Source organism: Arachis hypogaea, chromosome 1, assembly GCF_003086295.3.
Source record: "Arachis hypogaea cultivar Tifrunner chromosome 1, arahy.Tifrunner.gnm2.J5K5, whole genome shotgun sequence".
NCBI classification, from domain to species: domain Eukaryota; kingdom Viridiplantae; phylum Streptophyta; class Magnoliopsida; order Fabales; family Fabaceae; genus Arachis; species Arachis hypogaea.
In genome coordinates, this window is record NC_092036.1 from 49,162,570 (window position 1) to 49,186,623 (window position 24,054).

The 24,054-nt window shown below is 34.2% G+C and overlaps 2 protein-coding genes across 7 annotated transcripts; one reads left to right on the plus strand and one right to left on the minus strand.

Moving 5' to 3' along the window:
* Positions 1 to 7,967: 7,967 nt before the first annotated feature.
* LOC112803686 (uncharacterized) lies at positions 7,968 to 12,655 on the plus strand. Of its 6 annotated transcripts, none has more exons than XR_011862932.1 (9): positions 7,968 to 8,555; positions 8,875 to 8,934; positions 9,038 to 9,120; positions 9,389 to 9,453; positions 9,559 to 9,592; positions 11,225 to 11,320; positions 12,019 to 12,148; positions 12,252 to 12,382; positions 12,478 to 12,655. XR_011862932.1 is itself a non-coding variant. In XM_025847177.3 (8 exons), the coding sequence occupies exons 1-7, from the start codon at positions 8,240 to 8,242 to the stop codon at positions 12,340 to 12,342; spliced, it is 720 nt and encodes a 239-aa protein (XP_025702962.1). In that variant the 5' UTR covers positions 7,968 to 8,239; the 3' UTR covers positions 12,343 to 12,382; positions 12,465 to 12,655. The 6 variants fall into 6 exon arrangements, 2 of the variants coding, with proteins under 2 accessions (XP_025702962.1, XP_025702954.1); XR_011862931.1 differs by having other exon boundaries at positions 12,019 to 12,089; XR_011862930.1 differs by lacking the exon at positions 11,225 to 11,320 and having other exon boundaries at positions 12,465 to 12,655.
* Positions 12,656 to 14,416: 1,761 nt separating this feature from the next.
* LOC112803711 (uncharacterized) lies at positions 14,417 to 15,474 on the minus strand. Its single transcript, XM_025847192.3, has one exon. The coding sequence runs from the start codon at positions 15,232 to 15,234 to the stop codon at positions 14,566 to 14,568; it is 669 nt and encodes a 222-aa protein (XP_025702977.1). The 5' UTR covers positions 15,235 to 15,474; the 3' UTR covers positions 14,417 to 14,565.
* Positions 15,475 to 24,054: the final 8,580 nt, after the last annotated feature.

The window sequence follows — 24,054 nt, forward strand, 5'->3', positions numbered from 1 at the left end:
ATTTTTTATTTTATTTTAGTGAAAAAACCTGCAATAATAATAGCAATGTCTGCATATTGATTTTTTTTGGAACTCATCTCTTTATCTGAATATCCATAATCCATAGTTCCTTACAATAAGCAAGATTATCTGCCAAATTAAAATTAAATTGCACTAAAAAAAATTATCATCAACTACAAACCTATCAATCATGAGGCATTAAGTAATAAGTCATACCGAAAGTGTGATCCATAAACCTTAAAATAACAAAAATAAAGTACCTTTAAAATAGATAATAAATCATCAACAGTTTACCTCATTAATATGCTTCAAATATAGTACACTCTTGTATAAATTTCAGATTCATCTGTTACATTTGGTCTTCAATCCATGTCCTTGGAATTTTAAACACATTATATAAAACTAAAAGAAATGGATCATAACAGATAATATTAGTAGTAAACAACAACAATAATAATCTCATTTTATTTACCCACAAAAATAAAAGATTAAATATAATTAAGTGCTAGTATCTAAGTAAAAAGCAACTTCGGGTGAGTAATTTTAGACTATTTTTTTATATGAAAAAGGTAGTAGTGTTTTTGTTAGAAATGAGATTATTGAGTGTAATTATATATGGGTAGATTTTGTAGGTAAAAAATTAACATGTGAGGACGTATTAAACACGTGATAACATCCCAACCAACACGTAAAGAGCGTATTAAAATACGTGAGGGGTATGTAACGCGTGTTGAATATTTCCACAATAACAGAATATACTTCAAATATCAATATTCAAACAAAACACCATCACCATTTCCACATTAGAAAAAGTTAAAAATATACATCAAAACTTTCAACTAAAAAAAAGTGACCACTTGATAATACAACTTATATAGGAAGACTTATAATATTAAGATTAGTGTTGTCAATTGAGTCTAATATCTTAGGATTAGTTCTAAACCCTTTAAAATAATTTCAGCTCACAATCTCATAAATTATAAAAACATATTTGGTAAGTCTTGATTCTAATTAAACCCCACAAAAAAAATTAAAATAGGACTGGCCCTACAAGTCCTACAAGCCCTAGAATCAACCTCTTCTTTCCTGAGACTTGCGCTAAACGTGGAACCTGACAATTTGAGATAAGGATATGATCTTTATGTCTTTGAGACAAATTTGGCACGACACTCTTCATATGATGCTCCATGTAGTTTAGTAAGAATAATTCAGTAAACAACATCTAGTGTGGAGCTTAATAGAACAAAAGAAACTGGCATTTTGAAGCAGAAGTAAGGTGGAAATGGATCCTCTCAATTATTAAGCAAAAAATATACAAACAAAAAACAAAAAATATCTTTCTTGTAATTATTGTCCTTTTCATATACTATTTTTCTACCTACAAGATTCGAGGACGAATTTTTTTGAAGAGGAGGAGAATGATACATGCTTCAAATGTTCGTGATATGAAGAGTTCAAGTGTTATTTAGAAGATATTAGTTTGCATATTTAGAATATTTTAATTTAATGTTTTTTATTTTTGTTTATTTAATTACTAGATTGGGCCTTATGTTTGTGAGTTTAGGATTTTCTATATTTTAACCTAATAAGAGGTTATAAATACCTTATAAACTAGGGTAGTGGTAATATAGAATGATTTAGAGGTTTGAAAACACCTTTTTGGTTTCGCAAATGAAACCATGATGTGGACAATTGAGGTTGAGGAGTCCCTCTCTTGTTGCATCGGGAAATTGGGTAGAAGGTTGAGGAGTCCCTTCGATTCGATTCCCAAACTATAGCGTTGACAGGTTAGGTTGAGAAGTCCCTTTCTTATTGCGTCAAGAAATTGGGTAGAAAGTAAAGTGATTCTCTTTGTATTCAATTTCAACTATCCTTTTTTATTTCTATTTCCAATTTCAATGTTTTCTTTATTCAGTTTAAATCCTTATTTTCTTGTTTATCTTTAATTTCTTTATTAGGATGTCTAGCTTTAATTTTGGTTGTCCACGGAATTTTCTATGCCAAGGTGAAATTCGAATCCTCGACACCTGCTTAAACAGATAAGTAAACTGATCACTCGATTTATCTAAATTTTTTGCTGATAATTATTTAATTTTTAAACCATTTTTTCCTTAATTACGGGTCAATTTTCAAAACATAATTATGTTTTACTAATATTATTATAAAAAGTATATGATATACTAAAATAAAGAAAAACATGAAAAAAAATATTACTATAAAGTAGTGACTTACCTAACACTGCATGATGTAATCCGCTCTGTTAGGGTTTGGTGGGAAATCCTAATTTGTGTGATACATTCACCCAGTCTATTTGGACTCAAATGGCAGCAAATGCTACAATTTCTGATCACGTAAACTTTAATGGAGAAGAGAAAGATGACAGGATAATTCAGTTTGAGGATGAGGATATACAGGAAGGGCTGGAAAAGTGCACAAAGAGTTTAGTGGGAAGACTATTTTCAGATCAACATTTTAGCTCTGGGACGCTGAAAGCCACTCTATATGCAATATGGAGACAGCCGAAAGGTTTCAAGGTTGTAGATCGGGGAGAAACCTATTCCAATTATTTTTTGGCAATGAAATTGACCTAATCAGAATTGAGAAAGGGGACCTTGGCTTTTCAAGAATTATATCTTGAACCTGAAATGTTGGAGCAAGGATATTCAAATAGCAGATGCAGAATTTACCCACGTCCCAGTATGGATCCAACTCTGGGGATTACTAGAGCAATGCAAAACCAAGGGACTAGGTAGGAGAGTTGGAGAGGTGATGGGAAGGGTCCTGGAGGTTGATTTGTTTAATATCAAAGGGAAGGAAGAGAGGCTATTGAAAGTTAAAGTACTGTTGGACATATCAAAGCCCCTGCGCAGAACTCTAAAAATTGCAGGAAGAAATCAGAAGGTTATTGAGGTTCAGCCAAAGTACGAAAGGATTGGTAATTTCTACCATTACTACGACTTCCTTGGACATGAAAATAAAGTATGCAAATAGTACTTAGAGGACTCTACAACTGGAAAAACAACAGAAGAGAAACGGGGGCAGTGGTTACAGACAGAGTGGGTTGGGAGAAAAATCAAAGAGTAGAAGGAAAATTAACACCCTAACAAATTCTCAGCAGAGGAGGGAAGGAAGATAGCAAGTAAGAAGCCAACTCCAGTCAACTTAATCCGGATCTTTGCAAGTTTATCAGTTAATGAGAGCAATACACAAAAGCCAGAAGAGGAGAAGGAAGTTCAAAGCAACCAAAAAGGAACTTTGGTAGAAGAGGAAGTAGAGGAGGAAGTAGCTGAAAGTGAGAGAGTCTTGGAGGCAGGAAGAAAGGAGAAAAGCTTCCAACAGATCTCAGATAATACAAATAACTCAAGAAGCCTCCCTAATTCTGGTTCTATAAAGAGGCGAAAAGGAAGAGATGTGAGGAAGAAGATAAAACTGAAAAAACTAGCAAGGAAGGGAGGAGAAGTTAGTTCTATTGCTAGAGTTAAGAGAGGACCTGAAGAGATAGAAGAGGCAGTGTCAAGAAGGAACTATATCAACTGAGAAGGGGGAGGGTGCCACCCTACAATGGACACCCCATGAGGGATGAAGATGCTGACGTGAAACTGTCGGAGTTTGGAAAAACTCCTGACAGTTCACAACATCAAAGGGATTGTTAAATCTCATTCCCCCGAGGTATTGTTTCTATGCGAAACAAAAAATAATTCCTCGAAGGTAGAAAGCATTTTGAGGAGGATTGGGTTTCAATCATGGTTCTTGGTGGACCCAACTGGGATAGCAGGAGGTTTGGCATTGGCATGGAAAGAAAGAGTTACTATCCAAGTAATGGACCATGGAAGTTTCTTTATACACTTTGAGGTGGAGTACCAGCAAACAAATCACTCATGGGAGGCAATAGGGGTTTATCTGTCCACGGATGACGCTGGGAGGAAGATCATATTGACCGAAAATTTTAATGCAATTCGAACTCATAATGAAAAGGAAGGTGGAAGAAACAAATCAGAATCCTCCTTGAGGGAGTTTAACGACTTCATTAACGTAGGGGGACTTATTGATTTGGGATTTGAAGGTGAGTTATTTACTTGGAGCAATAGACAATTTGGAGCAAATCTGATTAAAGAGAGGCTAGATAGGGTCCTTGCCACTATGGAATGGAAAGAGACTTGGCCGAACACATATGTGGCTCATTTAGAAGATTGGAGATCTGATCATAAACCGCTACTGCTGAACCTTGAGAGAAACAACAGGAGATATAAAAGGAGATTCCAATTTCAAGAGAGGTGGTGCGACAAAGAAGAAGTGGTGTCTTTGATCAATGTCTCATGGAATGAAGAAATAGAAGGTTCACCTATGTTCAAACTTGCCGGAAAATTAAAAAAGTGCAGACATAGGTTGGTGGAATGGAAAAAAAATACTCCAGAAAACTCCCAGAACCATATCCTAAGTATTCAAGAAAGACTCAAGGCCGAAAAAGAAAAAGGAGAGCATGCTGACCTGATTGCATTAAGGATTACAGAGGCTGAACTAGAAGAAACCTTAGAATTAGAAGAAAGATATTGGAGGGAGAAGTCAAGGGTGCAGTGGCTGCACTAGGGAGATATGAATACAAAATTTTTTCACTCCAAGTTCAAAACAAGGAGTAGAAAAAATAAGATCTAGTTTTTATAGGATGATGAAGGTCATATAGCAGATAAACCAGAGGGGATCGCAGCTATTTCGCAACAATATTTTGAGAATCTGTTTTCTTCAAACAATCCAAGAGACCCTGAAGAGGAGCTATAAGGGATCCCCAAGAAAATCATTTCAGCAACAAATAGGAACTTGACTAAACCAGTTACAGAAAAGGAGATTAAAACGGCTGTCTTTTCAATAAATTCATTCTCAATCCCGGGAGATAATAGTTTCACAGCAAAATTCTTTCAATTCTTTTGGGAGATAATTAAAGGCGATGTGATTCGGGTAGTCATAAGTTTCTTTCAGGGAGGTAAATTGTTAAAGGCTTTTAACCATACGCACATATGTCTTATTCATAAAGTTCCTAATGCTAGTTGTATGAAGCAAATTCGGCCTATTAGCTTTAGTAGTGTCTTTTAAAAATCATCTCTAAGATTCTAGTACATAGAATGCAGTTTGTTATGAATAGACTAATCAGTGACAATCAAAGCGCTTTTGTTAAAGGGATGTTAATAAGCGACAATGTTCTTATAGCATATGAGTTCGTGCACTCTCTGAAAAATAAGAGGTATGGAGAGTGGGATTTAGCTTTGAAGCTGGACATGAGCAAAGCATATGACAGGGTGGAATGGTCTTTTGTTTGGAATGTCATGAAGATGTTGGGTTTCTGTAAAAAAATGGTTAGATTGGATTCAGAAATGTGTGATGATGGTTTCTTACTTTGTTACTGTGGATGGTCAACCTCATGGCTATTTTAAGCCACGTAGAGGGCTGCGACAAGGTGACCCTCTCTATCCCTATCTATTTCTATTTTGCACAAAGAAACTCTCCTATCTGCTCCACAAAGAAGAACAGAGACAGGATATTTCTGGATTGAGGCTCAATCACAGATGTCCTAGAATCAGTCATTTATTTTTTGCAGATGACTCTACCTATTCAGTCGGGCCTCGAAAGGGGATTGTCAGAACTTACTGAGTATTCTACAAGTATATGAAGAAGTCAGTGGACAAGTGGTTAACTTAGATAAATCTTCAGTCTTTTTCAGCAACAACACTCCAATTCAGACTCGGGATCGGTTAGCAGAGATATTACAAGTTTCTCACGTCGGTAATCAGAACAAATACCTTGGCTTGCCTTCAGTTGTTCAGAGATCGAAAAGAGCAACATTTAATTACATAACAGACAAGGTAAATAAAAAACTACAACACTGGAAGAGAGCTCTCTTGTCTCCGAGTGGTAGCGAGGTTTTGATCAAGGCAGTAGCTACAGTTGTTCTATTGTACACTTTGAGTTGTTTCAAGCTACCAGACACCCTAATGGAAGATATACAACGTTCTATGCTCAATTTTTGGTAGGGCCAAAAAAGGGACGAAAGAAGAATACATTGGATTGGGTGAAAAATTACATGCAGACCGCGGGCTCAAGAAGGACTGAATTTCAAATATTTAAAGGCCTTCAACCTTGCAATGTTAGCAAAGCAAGGGTGAAGACTTTTAAAGGGGCTAAACTCCCTAATATCAAAGGTGTACAAAAGTAAATACTATAAATACATTGATTTCCTAAGAGCAGAAGTAGGGAACAATCCATCATGGGGGCTGAAAAAGTGTATTAGAAGGAAGAAAAGTCTTAGAAAAAGGCCTACTGTAGAAAATTGGAAGAGGTATCTCATTAAGAATTAGAGAAGATTCTTGGGTTAAGAAATTTACTACAATTACTCCTAATTCTAATGTCAGACCAGAACCAATACCAATTTGGGTTTCATACCTCATATCACCAAACAGACAATGGAATCAGAGTAAAATCAAAGAATGGTTCAGTCCAAAAATTTCTGAAGCAATTATACAGACCAATATACACAACGGGGAAGATACTGTTACCTGGATGAAGGAAAAGAATGGCTGCTATTCTGTGTCCTCAGGTTACCATACAGCCTTTCAATTCAATCATCCCCCAATTGATTTTCTACCTGAACAGTGTAAAACCAAAAAGCTATGGTCAGGAATCTGGAATTCAAAAAGTCAACAGAAGACAAAAACTTTTATGTGGAAGGCCCTCCATGAAGGATTACCTGTGAAAGTGAAGCTCCACTCAAGAATCCCTTCAATCAGTCAAATTTGTCCCCAGTGCAATGAGCAAGAAAAAACAGTGGTACATTGTTTATGGATGTGCCCGGACTCGAAGGAAGCATGGAGACTAGCTGGACTTCCATCACCGACTCGCGAAGTAGAAACTTAGAAATGGTGGCTTGAATTTCAGAACAGCATCAAAGGAGGCAGTAACATGGTGGAGAAGCAGGAACTGGCCATGAATCTTACTTGGCAGAACTGGAAAGCTAGGAATGAGTTGATATTTGAGTAGCGAAAGAAAATTTCATGGATATGTCTCGAAGAAGCTTGAAGGACAGCAAGTGAGAGACCAAGAACATGTTAAATCCTTAAAATTAAGTTTCTTGTAATTATTACAGGTTTTGTCTTTTGGTGAAACTTTTCCTTTTTTTTTTTTCCTTTTGTGTGTAGTCCAATTGGACCTTTCTCTGTTTTTAATGAAATTTAATTACCGTTTAAAAAAAAATACTACTTGATATAACTATGATAAAGTGATTTAAATATAACATGATTTAACTTGAAACTAAACCCATCATTTTATATAGAGGGAGTAAGAGGAGAGAAGAGAAATTGAAAGTAGGGGTTAAGATATTTAAAAAATTAGATGTATTTACTTAGAGAAGTAATTTCAAATAAATAGAAAATAAACATGAAAAATCTAATTCTCTATCTTCAAATTATATTCTTTACTTATTTTTTAATTATTGAATTATATTATTCATATAATTTTATTATTTTAATTTCATAAACTATATTAATATTAACAAAAATAAAAAGATGTTAAACAAGCATATTGTTACTTCCTTATGGATATTTAGATTCTAGTCTCTAATTTTTCATGCTTGTATTCTTGTTTAATAAACTCATTTTTCTAAAATTGCATAATTCCTAATCCATAGTTTTTATGAGCAAATTCTTTGTTGTTGTATAAAGAAACATGTAATAATAATAATAATAATATGATCTTTAGACGCCTTTTTGATTCTTCTATTTTTATTTATTGATTGATTTTAGTTCTTTTAATGTTTTAATGAAATGTATTTAAGAATTATTTTTTATGTTAAAATGTTATTTCCTTAAAAAATATTTATGATTTTTTACTTCAATTTAAATGTGCTTAAATAGTTTAGTTCATAATTAGTAGAATTTTATTATGAAAGAAAAAACAAAAATAATTAAATAAATAAAAAAAAATCTCACTAAAAAAACAATAAAATATTTATACAATATGTATAATAAATTATTTATTTAGTTTATTATGAGTTAAAAATAAAAATTACCTACGTTTAATTAAAATACCAATAAGTTTTCCATATTACAAAAAATAGCCAAAATTTAGAGGGCTAAAGAATAGAGAAAAATCAGAAAATTAAAAAAAAAAATAAAAACCGGCGAATGAAAATAAGAAAACTTAAGGCCTAAAACAAAAGGAGCAGGTTTATGGTTGCGGTTCATACACTTCAGACATGGCTACCACCACCAGTAGAACCCTGCTGAAGGAGATGCTGCACCTCTCTTCCACGCTTCCTTTCTCTTTTTCTCTTCGTCTTCGTGCTCTTCCATCTCTATCACTCTCTTCATCTCACCTTAACTTGAACCTTCAGTTTCGGCGCTCTTGCCCTTCCACTCCCTTCACTCCAATTCGATGCGTTTCTTCTTCGGGTCCCGGCGATGGCGGAAACAAGGTATCTTCTCGTCTCTCTCAGGTTCACCAGCTTCTCCAAGAAGCTGAAGAACGAGCTCTCTCAGCTGACACTGGTCCCACTCCTAAAATCACCTTAGGTGCGTCGCTTCATTTTTCGACTCTGATTTTTTTTTTTATTGATTGCAAAATGGTGTTAGAAATAAACCCTAAAAGATTGTATTTTGTTGAGTAAACTACTTATTGACAAATCTATTGGGAAGAAACGAAATAAATTTTGTACTTATGAGAGACGAAATACTATATATATATATATATATATATCAACGTTTGGATACTGTTATTTACATATTAAAATCATCTTTTATGATTACAAAACTAGTTTCGTTTATTAATTTTATTGGCGTTTTAAAGTTTCATGGTTAGAAAGTATAGTTTACTCTATTTTGTTGGTTTTAGATCATGTTACGGTGAGCTATGCCAGAAGTGGTGGACCTGGGGGTCAAAATGTGAATAAAGGTTGGTATTTTCTTTACGGTATTATCATAGAAATGGTTCTCTTCTTGGTCGGTTATTTATTTATTTATTTTATTTTATGATCCTAACTTGCTGAAGTGACCAGTGAACACCAAGGTGGACATGCGATTCAATGTTAAAAATGCATATTGGCTAAGTGACAGGATCAGGGAGAGAATTATGCAAATGGTTTGTGTCATATTATCATCGTTGCTTTGGTGCATAAGATTGATTGTTTCATAACTTAGACTAGTGTTTCGATGTCTTTCTGGAGCAGTAAATATTGCTGTGTACGCATGTTTGCTAATAAGGTTCATCTATGCATCTACTTGTGCATTATTGTGTATTATTACATCTTTTGATTGGTTACTCTTTTACCTCAGTAATTGTTGTATTCTTATAGTTTGATAATCTAGCTTATCTTTGCATGACTTTAGTTTTGTTTGGTCCTGAGCAGGAAAAAAACCGAATTAATAAGGATGGGGAGCTTGTGATTTCTTCCACAAGAACTAGAACCCAGAAGTTTGCTTCTTCCCTTTTGTCTTATTTATTGTTTGTTCCTCTTTTGCAAGATTGTTGGTCTAATTACTCTTAACCCCCCCCCCCCCTTTTTTTTTTTTTGCTCAGGGGTAACATTGAGGATGCTTTGGCAAAACTTCAGGTAATGTAGCAAGTTTAATGTATGAAGTTTCATTTATTACATTTGTTCTAAAGAATTGTGATATGAAAGCTCTTATCAAAGGGTGACTGCATTGTGATATAATTGAAGGATGACTATCATAAAAACATAGATTCTTCTGTTGGTCCAAAAATGGGGTTGTTCTTGGCCTTGACTACAGTTAGAGTTGTCTTTGCTTGGTACATTATGAATAATTCTGTTTCTATATCTCGTCTCCTCCAACCAGAAACTAAATAGACAATATTGAAACCTTAAAATGGAATTTTGCAGTTTGGAAGACTATTTCTGGATGGTAATGTCATCTAGGCAAGTTGTAAATAAGAAAGTCATAAGATTAAGTATTTACCTTCTAGTTCTGACTGGTAGCTCTGGATTCTATTAGTTTTTACTACTGGCGATGTGGCTTGGAGTAGTTAGTGTGCAGAAAGCTTGGCTCTTGTGAAATCTCCTTATTTTGATAGTGAACAGATGCTGGGATGACAACTTAGGATGGTAGCTTGGTGGCAGACATCTCAGCATATTTTCTGCTTTTTTTTGGAGTATTCATATAGAGTTTTGGTGCTGACTCTTATGGTGATTCTTTGAGGAGTTAACACAACATTATCACTCAGAAATGGGAAAGTTCTTGAAGAAGAGTTTGTAAATTGGTTCCTTGTCTACTCTTTTATTGTTATGCTGGCTGATTGCCATTCATAAACATTATGCTTGCCATGTGCTCCTTTTGGATCCAGCTAGGTATTAATGGTAAGAGATTGGATGTGTAGTTGTGTACTGTGGGGGTTTAGTAGTCTAATAACAACTTCGTTTTGTGATTCTCTGGAGTAACGGAAAAAGGGATAGTTCATGCAGAGGAGCTTGTAAATTGTTTCTTTGTGTAGTTCTTTATTGTTGAGTTGGTGGATTGCCTTGTCCTGAACAAAATGAATTCCATGATATGTTTATTTAGATCCAGCCGGGGAATCAATAGTAAGAGGGTTGAAGCCGTGCACATTTAAGAGTTAAGATAATGTCTTGAATGGGAAAAAGTATAGTTCTTGGACAGCAGTGTGTGAATTGTTTCCTTATACACTCCCTTATTGCAGAGTTGAGGGATCAGGATGTCTTTTTTATGAGTTTGGTGATGCACTTGTTTGAATCCAGCCAGGGATTAATGGAAAGAGAAACAATGATTCTTTAATGTAAATCCTCCTATTTATTCTCATAAATACCAAGTAAAGAAAGTACTCAATGTTTAAATATATGTTCCTCGGATACAACTGCTACTACTAAGCCCCTTTTATTTGTTGGGGTTGCTTTAATGGATTAAATTAGGCCGTTGTGTCTTATCATAAGTCATTGTAATAGACATGCCATTCAGATCTGTTGTATTTCCAAATCTTATCCTGTCTTAATCACCGTTTCACTCTTCCATGGCAACATCTTCACCTTTGCCATGGTGAGCTTTTTACTCTATTTTTTGGTTCTTTATCACCAAACATTCAGTCATATATACGATATTGCAGATCTTAGACTATATAGTAAAATTTTTTCTTTGAGTGGTATTTCCTTGTTCCTTATCAAAAATAAAATCACAAAACACTGCTCAACTTCATCCGTGGAACTTGAATCTTACAGACGGCTGCCAGCTATCCTTGAACTTCCCTATTCACTCTTGGACCACAGGAGGATTTACATCTATTTTTTTCTGAGTTTCGGGATGGTGGACCCAAGGTATTTAAACCATGTGACATTTGCATGGTAGCATCTCGAATCTCTAGCTCTGCGTTAGCATTAGTATGTCTTTTCTGAATTTACATTTGATGTACTTGATCTTTAATCTAAAGGAAAACCATGTGCTTCTAAAGCCTGTCTTTTAAGCTCTAACTTCTCATTTATATCTTCTCTAGAATTTGGTGGTGTACTTGTTTGAATCCATCATGTCTTTTTAGCTCGAACTTCTGAAAAGCATATCATCTATTAAAAGAATGCATCATGGCATCATTTCTTCAGTATGTTGATAAGCTCATCAAGGGCAAATGTAAAGTGATATAAGAGCTGAGCTCAAAGTCAAATATTGTTGCATTCCACTTCCGCCTTGTTTTCTCTCACAATTGTCATTATCCTATCATATTAGCTATTAATTGTTTGAATACGGACAATAGTTGCAAGACGCATCTCCAACGCTGTCGACAATACGTATCTTTGATCCTTTCTTCTTTCCAAATCAAGCATGACTTACATCTTGGTCATGTTATCAAACTGATTATTTGCCATGGGAGTATCTTATCCACTCAGTTATGTAGTATGACTAATGAGTTAATCTGTCTCTGTAATTTGCATAGTTTTGTATGTCGCCTTTGTTATTATGAATTGGGCTTTTAGTTAACACTATCTTTCTAACCCTCTTTCCCTTTGATGGAATAAATCAGGAAATCATTGATGCAGCAGCATATGTCCCACCACCTCCCTCTGAAGAGCAAAAGAAGAAAATTGCGAAGATGTAAGAGCACTTCACTTTTGTATTTCCTCAGTCTTCAGGTTAAATACGAATTATTCTAGGTACACCATGTTGCTTGTGGCTTCCGTTAGATTTGAATTGCTTAATAATGGTCAATGGCATGCAATTAACCTCTGTTAATCAAATATGCACTTATGATTGAAGGGCTGCAATAGGAGAGCAGAAACGCCTCAAAAGCAAGAAGGTGCTTTCAGACAAGAAAGCGTTCAGAAGAAGCAAAAATAGTTGGGACTAACACATTCATTTCCAGATGGTGAACTTGTACATTATTTTTAGTAAGTTCACCATTGTTGACTACTTTAGATTCATTATCAAGCAAGCTATTTTATTATTTTCATAAATTTTTCTAATTCTCAGTCATTGACTACAGGTTACAGGCACCATAATTGGACTATAAAATAGAAATATTGGACTAGCATAGCACAACACCTCTGGAGTTGTTACGTACTGATACAAGGCCAAAATTATGATGTACTATCTAGGACTTGATGAATATAGAAATATCAATTATTTGATTTTATCCTTACAATGTTTCCAATTTTCCTCAATTTGAGCGCTTTCTCGTGATTTTTTTGGGGGGGGGGGGGGGGTAATGGATCAATTATTGACCATATGCATAGCACGTGTCCTTAGTTGTGGCACAACTTTGAAGGTCAACGAAACATTTTTATACACGATTTTGTCTTTGCCGTAGTTACTTTTCTATTTAGGTAGTTGTGAGGGACTGCTGGTGGCGTAGTAAATGCTTGTGGTTAAGGAAATGGATATGATTCCGTGATAGAATTCTTGAATTATAATTCAAACTTCAAACTAGTATATGAACGGCACTTGTGTTTCACATGAATTTCTTTGCATTTAAAATTTGATGCACATTGCTTCAAGTGCTGCAACATGTACCGTAAGAGATATCCGTGTCATTTTCATGTTCACAATGTATCTTATCTCCTATATTACCTCCTAGTGTTACGTAAAACATGATTCTGTCTCTTTTTTATGGCTTTCAACGATTGCGACTGATGGCTAGTGTTGGTTTCACTCACCTTCACACCATACCCATCAGTTGTGCCCCCTTTCTCCCCCTCCCAATCCATCTGAAAAGTACATATGTGGCCATGAATAGGCTCTGATTATTATTTGAATGTAATAATTATCTGTTGGTTCTCTTCACACTTGAAATTGAAATGTGGTTTAATAGGTGCTCATAAAATTATATCCATTTTTACAATAAAAATTCGTCCACGACAACTTCCTTACTTTAGGGCTAAAAAGACGGCATTTGGCTGAAAGTGAGAGCTCCTTTCATAGAATTGTTCATTTAAATAAAGTATATTTAAAAATCAATCTAAGTATAAGTATGTCTAGATATATTAATTTATTAATATATGAATTTACCTAAGCAGATATGTAGTTATTTTAAATTGAAGATAGTGGAATTGCATTATCGGTTTAAAATTTTTTAGGTATAGTAATTCTATGAAGTGAATATTTTCACTTCTAATTTGAGAAACAAAATATTATGGATATGCTTTGTATTGAAATACCAAAGTTCTCCATTAACATCGGTAATTAACCCATTATATACATATTACTTCACATATTTTTTTTAACAAACACAAAAAATTAGCTTATAATGTGAATTTTATATTTTTACTCATTTTTTTATTATAAATATAAATATAATTTGATCGAAATAATATCATTCAAAATCAAATCAGTATTATTACCAATTTGTAACTGATAATATCCATTCCTTAATTACTAATATGACCAATCATTAAGATAATATATCCCATTATTCTTTTCAGAAGATCCTAATAATTTTAGAAGATCCGTTTTAGAAAGCAAACAAGATAGTGCAGTAGTAAGCATCCAACAACAATTAAAGAAAGGGAATTCGTTATTTTGTTAATCAAATAGCAACACAAAAAGTATCGCAGTGATCTTTACTTGTCACAACTTGTAATACTAATCATGGTGATTGTGTTTGTGTCCTTAAGGTCAAAAGTGAAAACCGACCATCAAACATGTAAGTTAAGAACCACAAGCGATATAATTAGAGATATTTTTGTATAAAGACAAGTTCGTTCATCATCTCATCATTCAAGTACACATACACAACAAATACCGTGAGTCCTATGAATAAATAAGTGAAAGTATCTACGATAAAAGTGAGATCCAATATATAAGAACCAGATACTAAAAATTTGTACCTACACCGTGAAATTCTTCAGCAAAATTATAGGCGACAACAAGGAGTACCACAGGGGGGAGAGAAGTAATTAACTGAAAATCAAGTTAGAAAAGACCACTTCATCGAATTCTGTTGTTGTTAATATATATAGTATAAAACAAAACAAACAAATTAAACAATTCTTGGCATATAAAATTCATGCTATATTTCCTATTTACAAAACTAACGGCGTTGAAAATTTGACGCCCCGAATCCATCATCACTGATTCATCGTCTAATAACGTGAACATCCCCAGATCTCCGATCAACATGCTTAATCCACCTCTTCCCATCAGCACCACCACGACCACCACCGACACCGGAAACATGTGCTATGTCAAGCCCCTTCCCAACCGGAAGAAACACCGACCGTACAACGCGTCTTCTGGATCCTCCTTCATCCACCACTCCCCTCCACTTAAACGTGGGCTTCGAAGAACTTGAACTGGCGTTGGCGTTCTTTCGGACCATAACGGCCCCTTGGGCGCTCAACTTGGCCAGTCTTAAAACCCTGGCGAAGTCGCCGCGCCTCGAATCCACGACCAAGAAGTCAATTCCTTCTAAACCTTCCATAACCTCTTCCACCTCTCCTACCAGTGTCTCCGGCCTCCTAACTCCGGCTTCGCTCATCCTTTCACCGTACTCTAATCCCGACGTCTCGTCCGGGACTATGCACACGTGTCTACCGCCCGTGTGACGGCTTGCGATGGCCAATCCTATGCTGGTTGGGATCAAGCCTCCTTGCGACCATGTTTCCACGATCAGCTGCGCGTTCCACCCCGCTGCCATGGCTGACACTAGCTCCGCCACGCCGGATTCCCGTTTTAGCGTGCTTACGGATTGTACTGTGTCGATGTACGCTTTCGATGCTCTCTCCGGACACCATACTAGTTTCATTTTTAATATCTTCTATCCGTTTTGATATGATGATGCGGTTTTTCGGTTTTTTTGGATGTCTGAATTTGGTGTGTTTGGTAATAGTTGTTGATGTGAGGAATTTCGAGGTTTGGAGTGATTATATATGAGTATGTGATGAAAGGGGAAAGAAGGAAGAAAAAAAAGAACGAATAAGTATGGTAGGGTCATCAGGAATAGGTTGTTCTAGAGAGAGAGAGAGAGAGAGAGTGAGAGAGTGGGACCGTTGACATTTATTCCGCGCCAATCCGACGTGTTGGTTTATATTCGGATAACTACGGTTCATATTATTCTTTCCTATAATAACAAAATTAACTATTAAAATTAATTATTAATATAAAATATATATTAAAATATTAAAAATATAATAAAAATAAATTAAATTATATATATATTTATAATAAATAAATAATAATTAATTTTTAAGTATATAAATAATATTTTTGTTAATTTTTCATTATTTGTGTTTTACGGCTAAATATCCCATGTTGCACTCACACCTGAATTTCCAGGTGCCTGGCCATGCGTGTATATCTCAGCCATTCACAAATGATTATTTTATTAACTAAATCTTTTTTATTCAAATTCTTTATAATTAGATACTAAATAAAAAAAGTTAAGTACAATTTTGTCTTTTAAAATATAAATTAAAATTTTTTTTATTTTTAATTTTTTTTAATATAAAATAATCTTTAAGGTTTAACTTGATTTTAAAATCGTTCCGAAAGTTTAACTTGATTTTAAATTTTTGGTGACGGAAGTGAAAGTAAAGGTAAATCGTAGATATTTTCTTTTTCTTCTTCTTCCTTTTTTCTCTTCTTCTTCTATTCCCCTTTTTTTTAAGTAGAAACACTCTTTTTTTTTTAATTTTTTTATTTTATAATTTTTTATAAGTAATTTGGTCCAAAATTTTAAGATTTAAATAAAAGGGACTATTTTAAAACTCGATTTTAAATCTTAGGAACCATTTTATATATAAAAAAAAGTTAGAAACAAAAAAGATTTTCGACTTATATTTTAGGCACTAAAATCGTACTTAACCCCTAAAAAAACCTTTATAATTAAGTGCCAATTATGTTAAACTTTTTTATTATGTATTAAATTAGTGATATATCCAAAAAGTTTCCTATTTAAATTACCATGTATATTTAAGTACCATAAAAAAACTCTATGAATAATTTTGTTTATTTTAATAAAAGGTAAAACTAAATAAATAATAGTATAATCAATTTAAATTAATCTAATAGTTTGTTTATTCATTTGTTTAAATAAATATTAAAAATTTAAATTCTACTTTATATATATAGTAATTTATTATTCAATAACAAATTTTCAATGTATTTAAATTAGAATTTGAAACATTAAATGCACGTTTAATTCTCTTAAAAGTTTTACCTTTTTTGTTTGGCTATTTTTTTCTATAAACAAACAATTCTATAGTCTAACGCATGTTTGCCTAAAACTAAAAAATTTAGCTTTTATGTTCACTTTTTTTGTTAGACCATTAATTAAGAAAATTTATTTTTTTATTTACCAATCTTATCCTTTATTCTTCATATGATGAATTTTATTGTCTTTTCTTGCCCATACGAATTTATTTTACCGCTCTTATTATTTCTTTTTTTATTTGAAACTTTTTCTTTTGTTGCTTTATATTGTGATTCTATGAGTTGATTCTAAGAATTATATTAGAAAAATCAATTTAAATGAAAAAAAACAAAAAATAATATTATAATCACAACACTATAAGAAAAATGTTGAATATCGTCGAAATTATCGTCGGATTTAGCTTCGAGTTGTATCGACGGATCTTCCGACAGAAAAGAAGAGAAATTAATCGCCATAAAAGGTTATCGACGAAATAGTTTTTCCGTCGCAAAAACTGACGGTAATTGTTGGCGCAAAAATAAGACTCAACGGCGCCAATGTTATCGTTGGATTTTCCAACGGTATAATCCGCCGGTATAACGATTTAATGAAATGCGTCGTTTTGGTGATTTACCGTTGGATTTTTCGACGGTATAATCCGCCGGTGTATAACGATTTAATGAAATACATCGTTTTGGTGATTTACCGTCGGATGGCTTAAAATTCAAACACAGAACCCCCGTCCCTCACTTGTCAGAACCCTCTCTCTTCTTTCTCTCTCTTCTGGCGTGCTCTCTCCGTCACTGTCGAGAAGTCATCGTCGCCACTGCCGAAGCCTGTCAGAACCTCGTTGTCATCGTCTTCACCGCCTACAGTACCCACTGAAGTTGCCACTGTACGTCGGGGTAAATTCTGTTGCTGTATCTGGGACCACTTCTGCTGTGGTTGCCATTCACGTTACCGTCACTGCTACCTCTGTCACCACCACGATAAAAAGACCCTGTAGCCACTATCATTGGATTTATTGTTGGTATGGTTATTTGATTTTTACATACTAATTTGTGACTTTAGCATTTTGTTAGGGTTTAGTTTAAATCAGTGGTTAAATTTATTTAGTGAAGTGTGTGATTAAAGTTTGTTATGTTAATTTAATGGATGTAAAAATCAAATAATGTTAGAGTAGATTAAGTAAAGTGAGATTAAGAGTGCTTGAGTTATTAGAAGATTTTAGTGTGTGATTAGTTTAATAAAGTATGTGATTAGAGTTGGACTAATGAATTTTACTTATTCTTTTAAATTAGTTTATGATTTAATTTCAGCTTGTGAATTTAATACGTTGTCCTTTTTAATTATTAGGGCGGTGTTATTCTCTCTGAGATTAGTTGGAGATTTCTTTTTTTGTTGTTTTTGCAGTAATATTCCAGGTTGATTTTCTATCTCTAAATATAATAAGTTGTTCAAATTTTAAGTCGGACTTACTTTTTCTAGGTTAGAGTTTTAGGACGGAAGTGGGAGAAGGCCACGTAGTGGCAGCTTCTCAAAACCCTTGTTTGCTGGACAATTGTGAAGTTATAAAGGATTGCACACTAGAACTTTTAGGATTTGATATTTTGCTAAATGCGTGTATGTTGTAATTTATGCATGCAGCTGTTTCCTATGTGAAAATTGTTATATTTATTTCATGTATATATATGAATCAAGAAGAAGTTCTTCCGAATTACCGTTTAAATTGTTTAAAACATGTTTGGTTTGTTAGAAAATGATAATTGTATTTGGCAGAAGAGTCTAATTACAGGGTACACTTTGCCGAATTTTCTTAAAAATTGAATATTTTGTGTTGTTCGTGAATTCTAAGGTGTGTTTCAACATGATTCCAAGTCATCGTCTCTAGATGTATGAGAGGGATAACCATGGCCGGAAGGGTTTGAAAGCTGAATTCTTTGAGGGGGTTGATGCATTTGACGCACATGTCTTCTGCATGGAACCGTTTGGGTCTGAAGGAGTATCTAGGTGTCCGTGTCAAAGGTGTCGACTGACTAAGTGGTTAGGACCTGCGGACATAACGCTTCACCTCTACGATATCGGGTTCAAGGATGGGTATTGGATTTGGACGGAATACGAAAAAGTGGACGAGTAGGAAATTACCCGGTCTGCCTCTAATTTGAATAGGTTCGATTGTCAATAAAGGAGGGTTCGAATGGTGAGAGACCTAAACACAGATGAAATGAGTTGGGAAACTAACCAAGAAAGATACAACGAGATGGTGTGTGATGCAACAGGTGTTACGAAATTGGAAGAGACTGGAGAAAAGGAGGATTGTGAACCAGAGGAAGAAGATGATGTATTTGAATAGAATTAATGTAAATATAGTTCTATGATATGTATTTCTTTAAGAAAATTTGCGAAGAATGTAATATAGTTAACTTTGTTTTAGATATTTCAATTCTAAGTCATTCCATATCTTTAATTTAAACTTTTCATATTTCATATCAGGTTTGAGGCACTATTTCAATTATTAATTATCAGGGGTACATTATAGATGGACAAAAAAATTATTTTAAAAAAAAAAAATTACCATTGGAACATTCCAATAGTAACGATCAAGTCATTTTTTTTAAAAAAATAAAAAATTATTTTCTTCGGAGTTACCATTAGATTAATCTGATGATAAGTTGGCAGGTAATGCATGGCTTGGCGCTAACATTACCCTTGGAAAAATTTCACCGGTAACGTTCATCAAATTTCATTTTCATAATCACTATATTCCATAGCAGAATCTGACAGTAATTACTGTCGGACGAAAAAATCCGACGATAACCATTTACTGATAAAATTTATACCGTCTGATTCATTCCGATGGTACTCAACATTTTTCTTGTAGTGCAATTAGTGAAAAATTATAGCTAAAAGAATACTAAAACATAATGAGAATAATAAAAAAAGAATATTAACATCTATTTAAATATCTAAAATAAAATAATAAGATAATATAAAATAATTATTGAAATTCATAGTTTTTTTCAATAATTTTTTTAGCTACAAGTGATTTTGAATAATATAATCAAAATAACATTTAGTTTATTATAATTTATTTTGATATAAAAATTATTAAACATAAATCACGTTAACACCAATTCACTTTTAATCAATAAATTTGCAAAATTAATTTCAGAAAAGCTATACATCCAAGTCATTTATTTAAAACTGATTCAAAATTAAAATTGAAATTCTAATCAAACCTAAACTAAACTAAACTAAAATTAAACAATTATGACACATTCTCAGCAATAATTTCTCAGCAAAACAATCATCAACGCAGTAATTAACACAATTAGACAATCTCAAACACTTCAACAATTCAAAACCTAATGTATTGAATCTAACCTAACTTGATCAACCTAAATCCACTAAGATTAGAAAACTAGACTGAACTAACTTTGAAACTAATTCAAAATTTAAATTGAAATTCTAATCAAACCTAAACTAAATTAAAAAAAAATAAACAATTATCAAACAATCTCAACAACAATTTCTCACCAAAACAGTCATCAACGTAGCAATTAACACAATTAGATAATTTCAAACACATCAACAATTCAAAAACTAATGTATTGAATCTAACCTAACTTAATCAACCTAAATCCACTAAGATTAGAAAAATAAACTAAACTAACTTAGTAACTGATTCAAAATTAAAATTAAAATTCTAATCAAACCTAAACTAAATTAAACTAACATTAAACAATTATCAAATAATCTCAACAATAATTTCTCAGCAACACAGTGATCAACGAAACAATTAACACAATTAGACAATTTTAAATACTTCAGCAATTCAAAACCTAATGTATTGAATCTAACCTAAATTAATCAACCTAAATCCACTAAGATTAGAAAACTAAACTGAACTAACTTTGAAACTGATTCAAAATTAGAATTGAAACTCTACTCAAACTTAAACTAAATTAAACTAAAATTAAAGGAATTAAAAAAAAAGTTGCTCAAGAACCTATAATGAAGAACAGAACAAGAAATAAGGGAAGAGGTGGATGTTGCAATGGTGGTCGCCAGAGTTGCGGTGGCAGCAGATGATGGTGATGGCAGATAGTGGTGACGGTGAAGAAGAAGAAGAAGAAGAAGAAGAAGAAGAAGAAGAAGAAGAGAGAGAGAGAGAGAGAGAGAGAGAGAGAGAGAGAGAGAGAGGGGGGGGAAGAATGAGAAGAAGGAGGGGTCGGCGTAAAGGATTGACGGCGACGAAAAGGGGATGGCGACGATAGTGGTCTCGGCGGCGGCAGATGGTAAGAGTGATGGTGGCAGGAAAGGGAGAGAGAGAGAGAGGGGGGTGGATGCTAGTTATGGTGGTGAGGATTTAAATGAGGGAGAAGAGGTTTGTGATTTGAATTCACACCCCTTTTACCATCGTTTCACTAATTGGAGTTACTGTCGGATTTTTTCGACGATAAATGACTCACCAATTTAACTTATTTTTCTTCTAAATATTACCGGTGAATTTACTGTCGTAAAATAGAATCAGCTGATAATTACTTAACCTTATGAATTTGACGTCATTTCTGCCGGTAAATCCGACAATAAATCCGCCGCTACTTTCTGACACTAAATTCGATGGTAAATTCGACAGTACTCAACACTTTTCTTGTAGTGTCCTCCTCCTCCTCCTCCTCCTCCTCCTCCTCCTCATCATCATCATCATCATCATCATCATCATCATCATCATCATCATCATCATCATCATCATCATCATCATCATCATCATCATCATCATCATAAGAAGCAAAAAGAAAATGCAGCATTAAAGAAGCTATGCTTTTGTAGTTAAATTTCGGTGTCAAAATTAAAAAGTCTTGATGTCATTGTTAAGAAATTGTGTTATTTTCTAATAAATTTTGCATAATTCAAAACTCCTCATCCTCTTCTTTGTTATCATCATCTTCTTCTTTTCTGGTCTCACATTCTCATAATTCTTCTTATTTTACTCTCTTAACAAGAATAAAAACAAGAAAAAGAGAAGAAAAAATCAAACAAAGAAAAAGAAGACATACATAATGCTGCGAAAAATCAACAAAGAAGATGAAGAGAAAAGAAAAGAAAAACGCAACAAATGTATGCAGAGAAAAAGAAGGAATACGAAGAAAAAGAATGAGCATGAAGAAAAAGAAAGAACAAGAAAAAGAAGAAGAAGAAGCGCGTGATGTTGCTGGGAGTTGAAGCGTGTCTACACGTTCTCACTAATGAAACTTGTTTTTGTTAGGTTTGAACCAACTTGGTTGGACTTGGTTGCCAAAAAAACTTGAAGTGTAGCAGGACTGAATCAATTTTATACAAACTTTCGCTTACAAACTTCAATCCAAACACACATTTAATTCTTGATCTGCCTGGTGAAAACCTAAAAAACCAAAAATAAATAATGGTGTGGAAAAAAATAGAAATATATGTGGTTATTGTAACACCCTTACACACAGAGCTTTACACCTAGGATGTAAAACAGAGGTGGCGAGGCTCTACGACCTCTAAAAGAAAAATCACATATTAAATATAGTGAAAAATGTTTATAGCTAGGAGCCTTTGAAAAAAAGGATAAAGCGAAATCACTAAATTGAAAAGCGCAACACTCCATATACGATAATGTAAGCAAGATAGAGCAAGCTAGTGTGATAACATACTAAGAGTTCCAAAAATACATATGACAAAACTCAAGACTCGGCTCGCGAAGATAAACTGGCCTGAGTGAATAAGTGTATATACATATATATAGGAACCCAAAAGACAACCTAATATACATAATTACGGAACCTGCTTGTTTCTCCAAAATAACCTCTAAGAGGAGTTAATACAATATATGTATAAACAGAGGAGATATAAGTATCTATATAAGTACGTATAACCACAAAATCTGCATGGGTGAGAACCGGAGGTTCTCAGCATGGTAACAGTGTCCACATATCTAACATATAATGTCCTGGGAAAGCCGAAGGCAATCCTAGAACTTCCAACAGATAATTAAAGCTTAAAACATAACTAAACCATGAAATTAAAATAGGCAACTAGCTAAGGGTCTTCAGAGCTATCTAAAACTTCCCTTTCCAATTCCTCCGAACCTCCCAACCACCAACGAAACCAAATGCAACAACCACAATTATTACAAACAGAGAAATCACAATATGATTCAAATATAACAGATAATCAAGTAGCATTTAGTTATGCAATCACTTAGGCAATCCAAACAAGACATATAGATACATATGATGCATGCCTGTCCTATTGGCTGATGAGTCTCATCTGTTGGTTATAAAGCCAACCCGACAAGTCTTGGTAGCTAACCATTGGACTGTTCATCTGTCACGCATCCCCAACTCGAGTTATTCACACTCATAAACATAATCATAATCGTAATCATACAACACCCACATTGGTGTTTATCCACGGGGGCAAGCTCATCCGGAACTTTCACAGTGTCTGGCCACACTTACGACATAGGGTCAACAGAGTATCGAGTCTCGACCTGGAGCACGTGGTGGCTAGTCACTGCTTTCATCCAGGGAAACTCGTATCTCAAATAATCATTTCACATTCATTTATACTGATTCCATGATCATTTATTATGACCATATCATCAATTATACATCATATAATTCCACTTTTCATACATCATTCATCAGAACTCGAGGCAAGTGGGGTAAAACTACAACCCTTGCGTCCACCCGAGGAGCCTCTATACTAACCAACCTGGAACAAGTGGGGATGAAACTACACCCTTGCGTCCACCCATAAGGTACGTTCTCATATGTCCAGGAGGAACTAAGGAGGGGATTCTAGCTTCCCATCATCTCGCTGGAGGCGATTTTACAATAACAGGAGGAACAAGGAAGGGGATCCTTGATGCGTGAGCATCTTGTCTATCTTTTCCTAGTGAATTTGCACTTAAATTGCTGAGTTTAATTAAGAATTGATTATATTTTAGCCACTATGGATGCTATTTTGAGTTTTGGGCAATTTTATTTATTTTAGGTAGCATTCGGCAGAATGTGACGGAGTTTCTGCAACACAAGAATCAAAGGAGATGGCTGCGAGGAGCGACGCGCATGCGTGCCTGACGCATGCGCGTGATCTGGAAGTATCCATGGTGACGCGTACGTGTGATTGACGCGTACGCGCGATTTGAAGATTTGCTCAGCGACGCATCCACGTGACCAACGCGTCCGCGTGACTCATGAAGAAGACCACCGACGCGTCGCGTGACTGACGTGTACGTGTGACATGCGCCACGTGTAGAAAAACACATATTAGAAGCTGCAGAATGGACAAAGCAAGTGGTCCCCACCCATCAGCTGAAGACTTGTTAATTAATTCGAATTTAAATTCAAATCTTATTTTTAGGAAAAGATATTATTTTGAATTTTAGATAATTAGATTTTA